The following is a 16,924-nucleotide window of genomic DNA, read 5'->3' on the forward strand; positions in this document are numbered from 1 at the left end:
AGAGCTGGGACCCAGCCGGGTCCTACCAGCACTTCTCTGCACACTTGCTCACTGCGCAGAATGGAGTGATTTATGCTATTTGAAAACAAAACATAGTGCTATTGTTTCTAGTCACAAGGAAATCTTCCAGCTGCAATCCCATATGGGTTTCTAAGGAAATAATGACATGAACAGCCCTATTCATTTTAGTTACCAAGGCTCCAAAAAACTGGTGATATTTGCAATGTCTTTAACACTGACAGGCGTTCACTGCTGATAGTAATGGTAGGATCCCAGAAGTTCTGGGATTTGTAGCCGTGCTTGCTTAAAATAGCACCACTAAGGGAGTATCTACACTGCAGTTACTTCCCACTTTGTATACTTGGATCAAAGCTGATTTTATCTTGTTGGTGGGTAGCAATGCTGCGGTAGCAACCCGGAGGACAATATATGATGGCTACTGAACTATTAACTTCACAAAGGAAGCTCCTTGGGTGGGCTTCACTTGACCTAGTTTAAAGTAGACCCAGGCATGCTTAAGAAAAGAGTTTTGTCTGCAGCACAGATGTCTCCTGTCAACGGTGGTCGAATTCCCTTAGCTTTAGAGAAGAGGGATTGGTATTGATATCGCTCTTCCTTGTCCACCTTGAGAGAGTTGCTACTCCTGGCTCCGCAGGAAGCACGCCTCCATGCCCAGCATGTCTACATGGGGAAACAGAAAAACTGGCTGATCTCTAAGCAGAGTTCAGGGAGACTTTAATTATTACAGTACAAGAAGAGGCGTTTAGCCCAAACAGCGTTTCACCCTTTATCTAGGAGAAAATGTATGGAAGGTGGACAAAAGAAGCGTATCTAGGTGAATTTCAAAATACAGTTTGCTTGGTATATCTATCCATTGCAGGGCAAAAATAACTGTGCAGTGACTGAATGCTTCCTTCTGCTAATTTACTAAAATGTAGCCCTACTCAAAGAATAAAACTGGCTCATTAAAATGCAGCTGACTATAAAAAAACTTACTTCGCGAACTCACTGCTGATCTGCATAACCTTTTTTTATCTACAACTTTATTTGAAATTAATGCAAAGCTAGCAAAAGCAGCTGTGTTTTATGGTTTTCCCCTATAAATCTTAAAATGTGTAAGATGGTTAGATGTAATAACACCAGAAAAATAAAGATAATAGCGTGCACACTTCGGTTCCAGTGTGGCTTCAGCAAGGTTTTGTTTGGAGTGCCCAGCTGCGTATACAGACGCGGTGGAATTTGGTTTGTGAGGAACCTACAAAAATTACACAAATAACTAGCATTTTTTTAATGAATAATACACAGACATGCACCTGCTTCAGAGACTCCATAGATTAGTCTTGCAGCCAATAGAAAAGCCCCTTGGAATTCAATTACATGGCTGGAAAACAGAAAACAAAATCATGGCTATACTATTAGAACTGATACCAGCAAAATGTTAACCAGTTCTTGGACTGAGCTTTTCCTGAGGCTTAGATTGTTTCAGTTTGTTTTACTTCCCTGTGGCTTATTGAAAATTTATATTATTCTATTCTATTCTTGCAGCTGGAGCCTCTCCCAGAAGATATTGTGCACCAAATCCCCAATATGAATGCAATAGCTTCTTTAAAAAAGACCACTGAAATTCAAAGTATGTTTCCAAGTTTGGGTTGGTGGGTTGCTGGGTTTGGGGTGTTTTTTATTATTAATTAATGTCATAGACCTTAAACTGTTTTTTCAGAGAAAACACCAGGCAAACATTTTATGTATAAATCAACATGCTGTGTCTAGTGTATATGTGCGCACATATATAAGCTTTTATTTTTGTTTCTTTTACATCTCTTTGTTTCTCCTATGTACTTAGCCCTGAAAAATTAACCCATTGAAATTATTTAGAGCTTTCTGATTCCTGAATATTCCCAAGTCTTTCCATTCCAGAGCAGCTTGGATGAAATAGATGTTTGTCAGTGAGGGACAGGAACAGACAGGTAAATTAGACCTCTAACAAATAGTTTCTTCAGATTCTGTTTGTGCAGCCCTTTACAAGTTACTCACTTTGAGATGTATAGGAGCTTGAGACAAAGTTAAAAAGCTCAAAAATGGGCACTGATTCATGGAACGATGCTAACAAATACATGATTTTATTCTGTTTCTGGTGCTTGATTGGTTTACTTGTGTGCCCTGACCTCAACGCTTTACTACCCAGATGCTTTAGGGCATTTGTCTGGTCTCACTGAAAGATTTTGGTTTAGCCACCAGTTGCCTTCATCCAACTGAGCAGTCTTCCCTTAAATTCTCCAATCTTCTGCTCTCTGCCATTTTACCGAGACAGTGGGAGCTTCCTGACTTCTACTGTTTGCTGGCTCCTTAACAATAACAAATGGATAACAAATGTTTTGCTTCGTGTTAGATGAATCACAAATAATTGGGATTCATCTACATAAAAGAAACGCAGTTTTTAAAAGGGACACCATGCATTATGCATTGATTATGCAGTAATTATCTACCTGATTTTAGTTGTAAAGTGACAATTAAAATTCATTGTAGGTATATAATTCATCCTTCGTATCCAGTAGTCACCCAGATATGCAAATTCTCTAAGTAAATCAGCTGTATATGATAAATTCCAGTAAGTCATTTTGGCTGGGTGGTATGTCCTAGGGTAGCTCATGCATTAGTATCTTCCTGAAGATTCCCTGTTACTGATCTGGAAGGAATCAACAAGTTACAGAAATACATGTACTATGCAAGACAGAGCAGATTTGCAAATGATAAGGACAGAAAGCTGCACACAGGGCACAGACATGAAGAAAGAACATGCAATTCTGTTTGAAATAAGACATGTATTTAATGAAAATGGATCTGAAACAAAAAAAGGGTGATTTGAGAAAAAATAAAATAGTTAATACTGGCTCCAGAAAGGCATCGTATCTTACTAGAAATACACAAAAATGATGGCAGTTCAGAAAGAATGAATGGTCTTAAGAACAAATATATAGCATGTGCCTAAAAACATAGGTCAGAGCTCTGCAGAGCGGCTTAACTTTGCTTGTTCAGAACAAGCTTAGGTTTGAGCTGAGCTCCTACAGTCACAGCAGTCCAGTGGGCTGTTCTTCTCAAACCTGAGTTGGGCTGCTCAGGGTCTGGAGTTATTTATACACAATATTTTGTCTTTTCTTGCAGCTATTACCTGAAAGGTTACGCATACATCTTTTTGTCTGGAGAGAGACCAAGTATTAGAGAGGAACATGCTTGGGTGATGGAAAGGAGGGTTGAGGAAGTTTAGAGCAGCTTTACGGAGGATGCATATTTAGGTGGAGTTAAGAGAAGCAAGTACATATTGAATATTATAGGGAGTTACGCAGGCTGACAAGCACTGGGCTGTGGGGTAGCACCTCAAGAGATACTGAGAAAGCCTGATTTGTTTGGATGACCGCTTGCATGTATATTGAGTCTGTATTTCTGTGATACAGCTTTGATAAAGAATATTAGCAATATTTTAGACAACAAAAGTCCCTCCTCTGTGTTTGCTGCAAAATATTGAAGATACAATACTTAGTCAGACAATGAGAGGAAACAACTTTTTTCTAACTAGAATGGAATTTGTATAAATGTTTTGTTTGTGACAGTGATCCAAAGCTCCTTTGGAAATGTAATACATTTGGAAATAGTAGTTCCCACACCCATGTAATATGCTATTTCTAAACAATCCTGTTCACTGGCTTGAATACCGCCCCCAAACTGTTTTTTTCAAGCAGGCCATGGTACGGCATGTCCAAATCTATCTGTGAAAGGCAATTACAAATGCCTGTAGCAGTGACAGAAACATTCATTTTTATTATTTCCTGGTAATAATCAGTGCTCCCACAAATCTTTGAGGGAGACTTAAGCACATTTTCATGCTGAAAGCCAAAGCGTACCTAGAAGACTGATTTGGTTTCATTGTTTGCTCTTGCAAGCCGGGATTGCTCTTCAAGTTTTGTATGAATGAAACCAGCAGTATGCTTCATTCTTTCCCCTGAGCTCCACCAATTTCTCAATGAATGTAACAGGACCGGTAGAATTTCACATTCCAGTATAGCACAGTAGAAATGGCATTTTCGGAGATGCGAGCAGTCTGAGGCAGATGCTTTTTGAGCTCATTTAATTGTCAGTCCACAGTGTACCTGGGGTTTCTAACAAAGCTCCTTTGCAGCTGCGTGCTGCGATTGCCTCTCCGTTCCACAAGACTTTGCCTGCAAATCTTTTGGTTGAGCACGTGGGCAAGACCTGTATGTTTTGAGCACTACATATAAATGTTTCTCTTTGTAAAAGGAAGCTTGCAGAGCTCTTCTGCTTACCACAGGTGTTCCTAAGGTACAGCTTTCTGATTTTAATGAAAAAAAAAAAAACCTACCATTGCTTTTTCACAAGCATCAGAAAGCCCTCTTTGCATGAGGGACCCGCTGCTACCTGGATGCTATTCCTAATTGGCACTGCTTTAAAATTTCCTCCCACAAACCACAAACACCTTGCCATGTACTCCGCTTCTCCAAGACCCTCCACTGCAGCATGGGTGCCACCTGCTTCCCGGCCTGACTTCGCTCTCCCTTTTCATCACTGAAGCCCACAATAACACAATTCTCGATGCAGGGAAACAAGGAAAATCACGGAACGCTTGGGAGCAAAGGGCAGTTAAATGGGCACAGAGAGCCCGCTAATATGCTTGAATTGGCCCTGAGTTTTAGTGTTACAAGAAAGTCAGGATTCAGGGGGCAGCTGGTGTGCAAGCCTGTGTGTGAATGAACGAATGCGATGTAGCAATCCTCACTGATGCTGTTTTATTGTTGCTGCAGGAGAGCAACACAGTGGTAGCTGGTTACTAATATTTTATTTTATGAATAAGAACCCTTGAAAACTCCAGCAGTGAACATGGGTTCATTTCTTTTATAGGCAAGAGGGGGTACTATTCCCATGCCAACAGATTTGATTTTCTTGCACATCTGTTTCTGCAACGAAAACCCCACCCACTCTGTGAACATTTAGCTCATAAATTATAGGGTTTGAATTGGGTGTATATTGCAAAGACTGACTTTTGCACATATGATCTGTGAGAACATTGTGGAATGCTCATATAACTTTTTTGTTTGTTTTTAGTGTATTTTTTAATGAGTAGAGAATATGGTCTCTGCGCACAGTAATAATAGAGAATATTTTTGTCTTGTTTTTATAAAATTTGCCAGGCTCCAATCATTGAGCCTACTGTTATGTACATAACTTTTTAGCTGTGTCTTTCATGCTTTTGGAGCAAAGCCAACCTCCTAACACTTAATCTCAACTTTGTAGGATACTTAATACACTTTACATTTTATCCCCAGAAGGTCCCCGTTATTTAAAGATTCTGCTAACTACTCAAACGTGCACACTATTAGAGTTCAAAGAAACACACTGGCCATGCTCGCTGGTTGTTCTTGCAGATCGACTTGGCCTTTCATCTTGCAACGATGTTTTTGAATAAAGACATTTTCAGGCTTTATTGACAGCTGCTTTCTCACTGGAGGGAAAAGTTCATCTTTCGAAAAGCCTGAAACTGTGTTGGGATCTATGTTACCAAAGAGGGAGTTTTCAGCAGCCTTTGTGCAGCACAGGCAGCACCGCTGCTGGCCTGGCCTCCCAGCTGTCAAAGCCCCCAGCTACCCTCCGGATAAGCACCTCCACTCAGCCCGCTGCCCAGCTGCCAAAATCCTCCTTTTAGCCCTCGGAAAAGTCCCCTACTTGATCCCCTCTCTTTCACAGCTGTTGAAACCCTCCGTCTAATTCCCAGATAAGTACCCCGACCCAACCTCTGCAGCAGCTGCTGGAAGCTTCTTGCTGAACACTGGATAAGCTCTGGTCCAGAGCTCCCAGCCTTCCCAAAGCTCCTAATTTCCAGGTGTCATCCACCTGGCAATTAGTGAGTGCCCAGTGGATTGCTGGACTGTAAGAAATACATATGTAAATTCTTACTGTTCACCTGGTTACCACTAATCAACCTCTGTTTCTTAATAGCACTGCAGTAGGAGACCATTTTATATGTTGACGATGAGCCACCTGCCATTATTGTTTGCATTGCTTGAGAAGCTTCTTACTGTCCCTTCCGTTGGAGGCAGAAAGTTGAGAATAGTCATGCTTTTAATCCACTGCTGTGTTTTTACACGGCAAACCAGAAAGCTCTATTCCTTATGATATCTGGCGGCTTTCCAGCAACAGCCAGTTCATATATGAAAGTTTTAAATAAATTATTGTTCTAGTATACGCCCTGAGGTTGGAGGAGAAAGAACATCCAGGACTAACAAACCTGATTGTTCTGGCAACATCACTTCAGTCTGAGCTGGCATTTCTGACTTTTTTCCTTTTCAAGACAGTGCTGTGTGAGCACTTTGTACAACTGTGCTCGTTTTTCTAGCCCTATTTGCTGTATATGCATCAACCGTCTGCCATATCAGAGCTTCTAGGTATTAACCCTGCCCTGAACTCCCTTCACCTTGCGTAGATAAAGCCAATAGCCTGTCTGACAGTATGCGTTCATTAGTCTGTGTGTTACTCCTCCAGTTTATTACCTTCTGGGGAAGGGTGTGACACAGCCCTTGGAATGAAAGCACTTTCCAACTTGGCATTCTTAGGTTCAGAAATATACCTCTTCGCTGTAGTCTGAAATTTCAACTGTGCTGCTTACACCGCAGTGATTTTAAATTATAATCACTCAGTGTTGAACTAAGTGATTGCTATGCTTGTAATGCCACCATGCTAGCTAAAATTCCCATAAATTATTATGTGTGTTTTCCTTAGGCAAGTACTGGAAGTCAGTGGAGCCATACTCTGTGCCAGTGGATTGTGCTCTGGCCGAGTCTCAGAAACGAGAGAGGGAGGAGACAGAAACGGTATCTGCTATGGCCTCTCTTTCGGTGGACGTCGAGCAGTGCATCCCTCAGGAAGGCAGCAGGTAAGCATATGCAATTATTGCAGAGAACAAGGCCTGGACTGCAGTCAAGCGAGATGAAGAAGACAGGAAGACTAAGGGTTGTTTCAAAACTATCTGCTAATTGAAGTACTTGGAATTTTTCATCCTTGGATTTCGGTTTTCTCACTCGGCCACTGGAAGTGAAGGTATTCTATGCTAGCAGGTATATTTTTGGCAAGTGTTATTCTTTACTAAGGTTCATGATTAGCACAAAAACCTCGTTTTCTTCCCATGTCTAATGCTCTCTACTACAATATTTCTTCAAGGAGTCATTAGGAATCAGAAAAGCCACTGCAGAAGTTCTTGGAGTTTCCCATTTACTCATTTTAAGGACAAACTTTCCTGGCCTTCTCCAATAGAGGAAGACCCAAAATGCAGCGGAACCATTCGGTTTCCATCAGAGAAAACAGGCGAGGGAGGAGAAAAGGAGAAAAAAGCCTTATAAGGAGACTCAAGAGCTCCCTGCGGGCTGTGGAGCAGAGCTGTGTAACTACAGGAGAGAAAGGAGGGAGCTGTGGGTAGGCAGAGCAATCGTGGGAGTGGAGCCAGAAGGATCCATGGCTCCTACGTCGTGACAGCTACTTGTTTGATTCGGTTCTTGCCTCCTACTCTGGCTCTTTTAATCAGAACTGAACTGATAGACATCCGGGGGAATAGCGCAGTGCTAAAAGCTATGGATGCGTTTGGGAGTGAACATTTCTCATGACAGTAGGAGAGCTCATCTGCCAATGAGTTAACAGACAGACGTGGCTCAAAAGGACACACAGGGAGCAGAGCTAGCTAGTAAAGGTCGCAGGATTTACGTAATTACCTTTCCGATTGTAATTATATTTTAATATGTTATGGTTATTGTTGTGCTAGTATTATTGCAAACAAATCCATAAAAGCTTAGGAAAGAATCCACAACAAACAGGGGACATATTTTAGGTTTGTGAGAGTGCTAATCAGTGATCAGCTAAGGAATAATGTAAGGTTTGTCATATGAATTTGTCACAGTTACGAGACACTTCTGCTAGCCAGGGGTAGAAAGGTGTCTGCTCATGTGTGCATAGCTCTGAAATATAAAGAAATTTAGTTAAAGTGTTGGACTAATACAGTCAAACAAAGCAAAGTTTTAAATTGTCTGAAAAAGGGTGTGGTTAATTTAGAGTGTTCTTGTATTTCTCAGAATAAGCAAGAATTCTATTTGTTATGCACCTCCACTCACTTAGAAAACTATAGCCATTGAGAGCAACAGCTGATCCTACATGACTTGAACAAAATAACCCTTTGACTAACACTGCACTTAATTATTGTATTTATTACCTACCTACTGATAACCTGTGACAGTTTCCACCCATTCTGAAAACAGAATTTCAGAGCTGAGCTGAGAGAAATGGAAAAAAATGGATGTGCTGAAATGTACACAAGTGGAATTCATGTGGCTGCCAGATTCATTACACTTCATCAGTTCTGGACTCTTATAGGGACGAATCTGTCACGATGAATTGTTCTGTGGAAAAATGGCTTCGTTTGAAATATCTTCTGTGGTGCTGTAGAGATTTTTCAGCAGCATAAAAAAAAAAAAAAAAGCCATGCACGCATGCATTCCTAATTCTGTTTCCACATTCGTAACACACAAAGAAGTCACCCAAAGCCGGATTACCATCAGAGAGTGACAAGACAACATAAGTGCTGTCCCACTGGCCAAAATTGATAGTTAAGTTTTCTGAGGTTTTGGGACATCATTCTCTTTGTTTTCTTCCTGCTGAATGTAAAAAGGAATATGGAATCAAAAATGGTGACCCTGAAGGTTTGATTTTGAGGGTCCTCTGAGCTGTGGTTAGACCTGAAAGAACCTGGCTGCCCTTCGAGCATGAATGGAAGTCCAGCACAGAATCATAAATCCAGGGACAGATTCGACATTGCACATTCTGGTTTCATGCCAGGACAATTTCATTCATTTCCCGAAAACATGCCGTTCATTTCATAAACACATACCAACACAAACTGCAGTAATGTTGTGATGAGTCCAACTTTGCTTTTTCACATTTGTTATGTTTGTTGTAATTAAGGACCAAGTATGCAATGCTCCTTCTCCAGCCCCTTCCTATGGCAAATATCAGTGCTGCAGGGGTGTGAGGAGATGTCTGGGCTCTCAAGTCCTCTTGATAAGGCCATTGTAGATGCGTCCCTCCTCCCCACATTGCAGATGGGGGCCACCTTCTGAAGACCTGTTGCAAGCCTTTCCATTGAGTGGTTGTTTGGGAAAGTTGGTTATGAGAGGTAGGACAGGATCAGAGCAGGAAACGCCATGGCTGACGCTTCAGGGCAGCCTGAAGAGTTTGTTCATTATGCCAAGAGCCAATTTACTTTCTCTTAATTCTCTTAATTCTCACCATAGTCAGCAAGGCTGATAATTCTGGGCTGCATCTCTAACCCTGCTTCACTGAATTGATGGTAGAGATCCCATTGACTTCAGCTTTGGATGGTCAGGCCTCCAGATGAAGAGAGCGGCAGCAAGAGTCTCTTTGTGGGAAAATCTTGCCAGTTAATGTTGGAGGATATATTGGTGTTTGGAGTGAGATGACTCACTTTAAATTCAGATTTTGGGTTAAGCAGCTCTTTTCCTGGCCAACTCATATCTGACTCATTTACCACTGATGAATAAAGGATAAAATGCTCCTGGCTAAGGCCCATCTTAAGTATTTCTCTTTCTTTCTTCTCTCTTCCTTTCTTTTCTTCAAGTGACAGTGCCGATTATTTTTTTTATTTGATTTTCTCTGGCAGGCTAAAGGAAGAAAACCGTGAAAAGCTGCTACGCTTTTGGTGTTTTATTTTACCAAAGCACAACTCTGCATTTTAAGACCCAATTGAAACTTGATTATAGACTTCAGAAGAGAACAGATATAGAAAAAAGAGTTTGTGGATAGGAAAGAAAACATGCATGATGCTAACACAGATTTAAATACAGATGCAATTAAAGAAACAGGCATGCCCTGTAAAACATTTCTAACTACCATAACTTTTGTGTGTTGATGACTGATTATTCCCTATGTGAGATACAGATTTAGCTGATTAGAATTTTGCTTTGGCCAGACAACCGTTTCAGAAATCTTGCTGTGAAAATATTCAGTACAGTGCTGTCCCTGATACATTGGAGCTTCTGTATGTTTCTTCTTAAAATGGAAAAATAAAAGGGTGTGGAGGGAGATCTCTTGCACTTACTATTTTTACAGCAAACAGTAAATCTTGAGAATGACATTTATCAGAATTTGACTCTATGGCCCTCATTCAGCTGAGCATAGATTTTGCTCAAATGGAAATGAAAACAAAGTGTAATTTTCTATATATTACCCTTAGTGTTACAGAGCTACCGGCTGCAGTTTCAGTCACGTTGCATTATGTTACATGCATTATATTTTATATCAGAGTGACTGGTTGGACCATGGGGTACAGCCAGCCACCATCTAGGGTCAGTTGCTGTGTTTGTGTATCAACTCACAAAGCTTCACTTAGCATTTCACTATTTGGGTAGCCACCTCAGCTGTGCTAAGTAACATGCACCTACCTGGCCGTACTCCACAGGATCTGCAATCACAGTCAGGCTCAGGAGCTGAAGAACATCTTCCCAGGTCAGGCTGCAGCCTTATGCTGCCCACCTTCCTCTCCTTCCCTGGTGGTGGGTATGTAAGGAAGAGAACCAGAAACAGGATTTTGAGAGCCACCCTTGCCCTGGTGAGTCGGTAGACCTCAACAGCTGTACCTGACCTATCCTGTGTAAAAGCCTCCAGGATACCTACCCAGGCATAAACTTTTCAAAGCTCTTTTTGAACTAACTTACACCTTTGGTGCTTAGGCAGTGAATCCCACAGCCTCATCAGGCATTACACTTCTTTTTCTTTGCTCTAAACTTATTAGTCGATAAATTCACTGGGGACCCCTCCCAGTTCTTACATTGTGAGAAATAAAAGCAGCTCTTTCCCCACGCATAGTCTCTGCCCCACTTCTGGTTTTAAAGGCTTCATCTGTCTCAAGGGTCTCTTTTCCTCCTGGTATGAAAATAACTTCTTACCTCTGATGATTCTTCCCCCTCTCTGTGCCTTTTGTAGTTTTTCTTGAGATGGAGTAAGAACTGGATGCGAGACTCCAGGTGTTGGGCACAGTGTGGATTTACACACTAGCTTAATGTTGGGGATTTTTTCTTGTTTCTGTTGTTCTCTGCTCTTCTACCATTAACTCCAAGCTCTCAGTTGTAGCCATTACTGTGTATAAACAGTTAAAGCTGTCCTCCCCCGTTTTGTGTATTGTGTGTTAGTTTGTGTTTGTTTACCTTCTTTTCCACTCAGAAATGGTGTTATGGGCTTTAGAACTGACTAGTATCAGTAATTTGACATCATCAACAAACATCTAAATCTACTGCAGTCTACCAAGTCTTTTTGAGGCGCGCTGGAGAATTCCTCCATAGTGAAAATTCACCAATATTATTATGTTTTCTACTTTTGATGGATTGTTAATCTATGAGAGGATCTTCTCTCATAACCTAGGTTCCTCAAAGCATTTGGATAACCTTGTTAGAAGACTTTCTTTCCACAGGGATATAACTTCACCCCTTTTCTTTCATTTCCTTCAGAAACTTTTAATGAGTTTGTAAGGCTTGATTTCTCTGTAAGTGTTAAGACGTAACTCTTACCCAAATTCTTATTGCCTGAATGCTTACTAATTCTATCGCTCATTATAGCTGCTATCAATTTCCCCACACAGGCTTACTGTATCTCCTGTAGTTTCAAAACGGGGAATTGCGTTTCTCACCTTCTCTACCTCTGGCGTGGATGCTGAGTTAAGCAATAGAATGTGCTCAATAATTATTTCTTTAGCAACATCATAATTGCATTCCCCTTGAACTCAGTGGACAAATATCATCTGCTCTTAGCAATTTTGCAATGTTTAATATATCAGTTTGTTCTAGTGCTGATTCAGTTTAAGATAGTTCATCTGCAAATAATAAAATCTGCCTGACACTTCTCTAGCGAGCACAGATATAAATAGTTCATTTTGCGTTTGCGGTCTACCTTCCTTGATGCTCCTTTTATGCTTTGATCACTTCTTCTGATGTTTTGAAAGATCTTTTTATTATTAGTTTTTATGTCTTTAACATGTTCCTCTTCAGACTCTCCTTTTGCCTGCCTCGTTGAGGGTTTACATGTAACTTGCCAGAGTTTATACTTCATTTAATTTGCCTTATGCGGACATTACTTCCTCTTCTGAGAGTATACATGTAGTTACCTTATTCTGCTCTTAAACTATGATGGCTTTTGCCTCTAGATCCTTTTTCTTTGATCCACAGAAAGTCCATCTTTACTAGGATACACGCTTACTCAGGATCTCTTATATGATGTCTTTAGACACCCTCCAAATCATCTCCATGGTATAGAAATCTACCTCTTTTTCCCCAGCTCTCTGCTACCAGAGGATCACTTTTCAATTACAGTGATCTTCCCTGAGACAGCTGAGTTAAATTAGGAACAGATTATGGCATAAAACAGTCATACCATGCCAGAAAATCTATCTTTTGTTCAGCAGTTTCTGTGACTTGGAAACATACCTTGAATTTTTATTTTTATGTGTGTGATGATGTAGCTATGAGGAATCTCTGTAATTCTAATTTAAAAAATAAGGTAAGAGAAACATTTAATTTTTTGGCTAATGTACAGGATTTATCTGTATCCTTTAATATTAACTTTTTAAGTGTAGATATGAACTATTTTAAATAATATTCTCATTAAATAATGTGATTGCTATTTATTCTTAACTGCCACAGAACAATACTTCAGATGTCACACGTTTTGCCAGATTTTATCCATATGGTGGGATTTTTGTCTCATCTATTTCTTTTGTTTTAAGGTTTAAACAGAATCATTCTGTTTAGTGCTAACTGCAAAGAGACTACTTCGTTCTGCCATAGTGTGAACTGCATATACAGAGAGTTATAGGTGAGCCCTCGTTCTGGCACACCAAAATAAAAAGCGAATGCAAGAGGGCTCTGTTTCTAGGAACTTGCAGTTTAAACGAGCCACAGCGAAGCTTTAATGCAAAATCACAATTCTGGTTCTATGATCATTATAAACCCAATTGGTGTCTTTCTGGATCTGCTGACCACACGGAATTGGTCCGGATCAGACCCAGCCTCGCAGCTGCACGAGTCAGAGCATACAATACAGGATGGGGTTTTTTGCCTGTTTTATGTTTTTAAGCCAACTTCTTGTCAGCTACAGGAAGACTGACTGAACTGATGTAACGAACAGTGACATAATTGAGGTAACATAAATTTGGCCTGTCAGACTTTGCCCCCTCAATTTTTTTTGAGAACTTTCGATTTTAGCAGAAAGGGGGATATATTAATTCACCGCTTATTGTTATGTGACTATGGTGTTTTTCTCTCTGTACCAAGGACCTTAAAACTTTAATGGCTCTCACACAAAACTCTGGCCTAAGCCATTATCCCATAAAGATATATGCTTTTAATGATAAGCCATTGGATAGATCCAGTGAATTCTCTGACACTAATAAAATGAAGATAAAGCGGGCACGTAAGTCTCAAAAGGGGACTGGAGAAGGCTGTGAGAGCAACCATGCTGAGAGACACCAGCTGGATTCACCAGGGCACCCTAACCTCCGCTTCATTTCCAAAAAGGGTCTTACATCTTGCACTTGCATATAAAAATTTCTATTAGCGCTTAGGCTCTGGCTGACGGGGAATATTGGCATTTTATTGGAATATGTTGGAATATATTAGAATATAGCACTCAAGGTTGGTCCTGGAACTCAGAAACACCCACCCTCATCTGCGAAAAATTGCCCAGGACTTAAATCCTGAATAAGATCATCTCTCAGTTGTACTATGGGCATGAGAATGTCATTCCCAGAAGCCAAATACATGTGAACAGACTGCTGCGCATACTGCTTCCCTAGTTCCTTATAAATGACCCAAACTCCCACTTTCGCTTCCAGAAGATTTCCAGAGCTCCACTCCTTCCTGCTCTGCCAATCTCTCATTGACATCTATTGACTATTTCTTCTCATTCATTCACTTACCCGCAGCAGAACCCAAAAACTGAACTGGTACCAGCTTCCAAATTATTATCTTCCCAGACAGCCCCATAAGGTCCTGGATGTTTAACAAGGGCTTATTGCACTTTTGCGTTACGCTAAAGGACATGCAGGTCTTCCAAAATTGGCTGGAAAAAGTGGAAGCGTGTGGTCAGCACAACAGCAACATACAGCATCAGGATGAATTCTCCAGGTGGTGCATGATCCTTTATCACACCTGAGGACCTCAGCAGTGGGCTGGGCTCCATCCCACCCTGACTGCCACTGTGTGGTCTCTGCGGCAAGCCAGAACAATGCAAGGAGGGAAGAAACAAGAGAAGTCAGTGATGATCTCTGTCATTTTTGAAAGAGGTCTTGCTAAATATTTTTATGCATATCTTGATAAGATCTCCAGGCTTTTATTGCTTGTCAAAGGGGAGCAATGTCCTGCTGCATCTGCATGTGGGCAGGGAAGCGCTCCCACCCCAGCACTGCCCCATCCAAACTGGTCCCTGCTGCAGCCTTCCCAGAAATCCTGCTTCACCTCGCCACTCAGAAACGAGAGAGCTGCAGTAGTTACTGTACATAGGAAACATTCTCCACCGTGTGGTGAGGAACAAAAGATTTGAGATTTATAGATTAATAATCTTTCAGGGTCAATAACCCTTTGGAAAATGATTAGTCTGAAAAACATCTTCTTTTTCATATATCATTCATCTGACATTTTTCAACATACTAGCTGTGATCATTCCAAATTATAAAGGAATAACCTGTATAAAATCATTTAAAGACACACTGCTGAATTTTTCATTGGGAAAGACTTTAATAAACTCCAGATTCATTTAAAATTCTCTGGCTTCCTTGCTGAACAAACTACCAAAGCCCATGCGAGTCCCCATTAATTACTTTTTTTTTTTCCATGGGATCTCATGAGTTTGTACTTTCTGAGGGATGTTTTACTAAAGCCAGTCATTATACTGGCTTACAAGATTTAACTGGTAAACGTCTCATTTATTAATTTGCATTTACTTTTTGCTCTTCCCTCATTTCAAAATTGCTTGAAGTGCCTATTTTTCAGGAGGTCTTAAGTTCATTTGTCATACGGTATTGTGCCAGAATGAGGTGAAAAATGGTTTATCTCCAAATTCTTATGCCCTTCAATAGCGAGGTCTCACTGTGATCTCAGAAGCTTCCCATTTTATAATTGCCAGCATAATCAGATGCAGTATCTTGTGAGATACAAGGAATTATGACACTTTATGCCAGCTCAGCATATGTCCCCATTATTTTCTTATCGGTTGTTTTAAAGAGCTCATCTTGCCTAAGCTGAACATGTCCCAGAGACCTTCAAATAAAAGATATACATGTAATCTGATTTGATATTATTAACAGATACTTTACGATAGCAATCTGCTGATCGAGTTCAGAATTTGGTCTCAGAAGTTGCAGGCAGGCAGGCAAAGCATTTGGGAAAGCACAGAATCAAAAATCAGAGGACTGAAGAAGAACCCCAGAAGGAACACTGCTAACTACTCGGCTACTAGTTAACTATTTCACTTTAATGGTATGGGCCCACTTGAAAAAATAAATGCATGTATTTTTAGTTGCAAAAGCTTGTAAAAGAAAAGTATCACAGCTATTTTTTTCACGAAATTATTTGACTCTGTTGACACAAAGCATGTACATTTCTGGACAAAAAGTTATAAAATATTCTGACATATTTTAATATAAACAGGAACATTTTCAGTGATTGCTTGGATCTAAAATGTTTTTCCACTTGACATTTGTTTATACTTCCTAGGAAAGAAACTCTATTTATGGATAACCGAATAACACAAATAAACATCAGAGAGAGCTGAAAAATCAGCTTTGATTATGCATGAAAATCTACAATGTCATTGTGTACTCTTGTGCCGTATTCTGATTGCCTGTTTATTTTTACAGGGCTGCTGGCGAGCCCATGGAAGAAGAGCCAGCCTTGTGAAGTGCCAAGTCCTCCCTGATATTTCCTGTGGGTGACATCATTGTGTATCCCCCCAAAGCACCCTCAGACATGTCTTGTCTGCTGCTTGGGTGGCACGGATCAGATGGAACATAAACACTGGGCACAAAACTCTGAATAGCAGCTTCACTTGTTCTTTGGATGGACTTGAAAGGGCCCTAAAGATTCCTTAAATGTAACTGCTACAATTCTAGAGTTACAGTAAAACGGGCTTGGGAGAAAGAGCCTAGAGCATGCTTTTTATATGCTGTTTGACCCGCTCACCAACATAAATTGTGAAATAGAGTATTACAAAATTCTACGTGATAGATTATAGATACGAGAATTGCAACAGCCAGCAAAATGCTCGGTAAACTCCATGAATCACTTTCTGACACTTTTTACTGGGTACTTTTTTTCATACTGTGCTAAATTGTTAATAGAATTTGTTTTCTTTGCTCTGTGTAATGAAAGAAAAGAACCCACCGTTATTTTACGTGCCATTTTTTAACCCCCTCTAATGAGTTCTTAACTGAATAAGTGAAAGGTGTGTAAATTACGACGAGGGATTTTAGCTAAAGGGAAAGCACTTCTTATTGTACTATAAATCCCCCAAGTACAGTGCTTGGTGGTGCTTTATTTTCTTTTCCGTTTTCCCAGCCATCCCTCCCCATTTCATGTAATCTTTTCTATCACAAAAACACATTCACAACTCTCTAAAACGAGCGATCTTCTGCCTTTAAAAAAAAAAAAAAGTGCTGTATCCTCCGTAGTTGACAGTAGCTCTCACCATATGTGCAGCAGAGATCAAGTAGTCCCTGAAAAATGGATGGCTTTTCAAATGTGTTTTTAGTTTGTTCTGAAACGTTTCTGCGTCCTGACTCTAAGAGCAGCGATCTTCAGTAACTGCGCGCAGC

At 40.4% G+C, this 16,924-nt stretch overlaps 1 protein-coding gene across 2 annotated transcripts in view; it reads left to right on the forward strand.

Moving 5' to 3' along the window:
- Nucleotides 1-16,010, forward strand: part of HDAC9 (histone deacetylase 9) — a gene marked incomplete at its 3' end in the record, with an annotated part of 276,027 nt that extends 260,017 nt beyond the window's left edge. For both annotated transcript variants that reach the window (XM_082498904.1, XM_082498905.1), the window contains 3 exons: nt 1,546-1,630; nt 6,787-6,940; nt 15,971-16,010. In XM_082498904.1, coding sequence (XP_082355030.1) covers nt 1,546-1,630; nt 6,787-6,940; nt 15,971-16,010 — 279 coding nt within the window. The remainder of the gene's footprint in view (nt 1-1,545; nt 1,631-6,786; nt 6,941-15,970) is intronic.
- Nucleotides 16,011-16,924: the final 914 nt, after the last annotated feature.

Source organism: Vanellus vanellus (assembly GCF_965231255.1).
Source record: "Vanellus vanellus genome assembly, chromosome: 2".
Lineage (NCBI taxonomy): Eukaryota > Metazoa > Chordata > Aves > Charadriiformes > Charadriidae > Vanellus > Vanellus vanellus.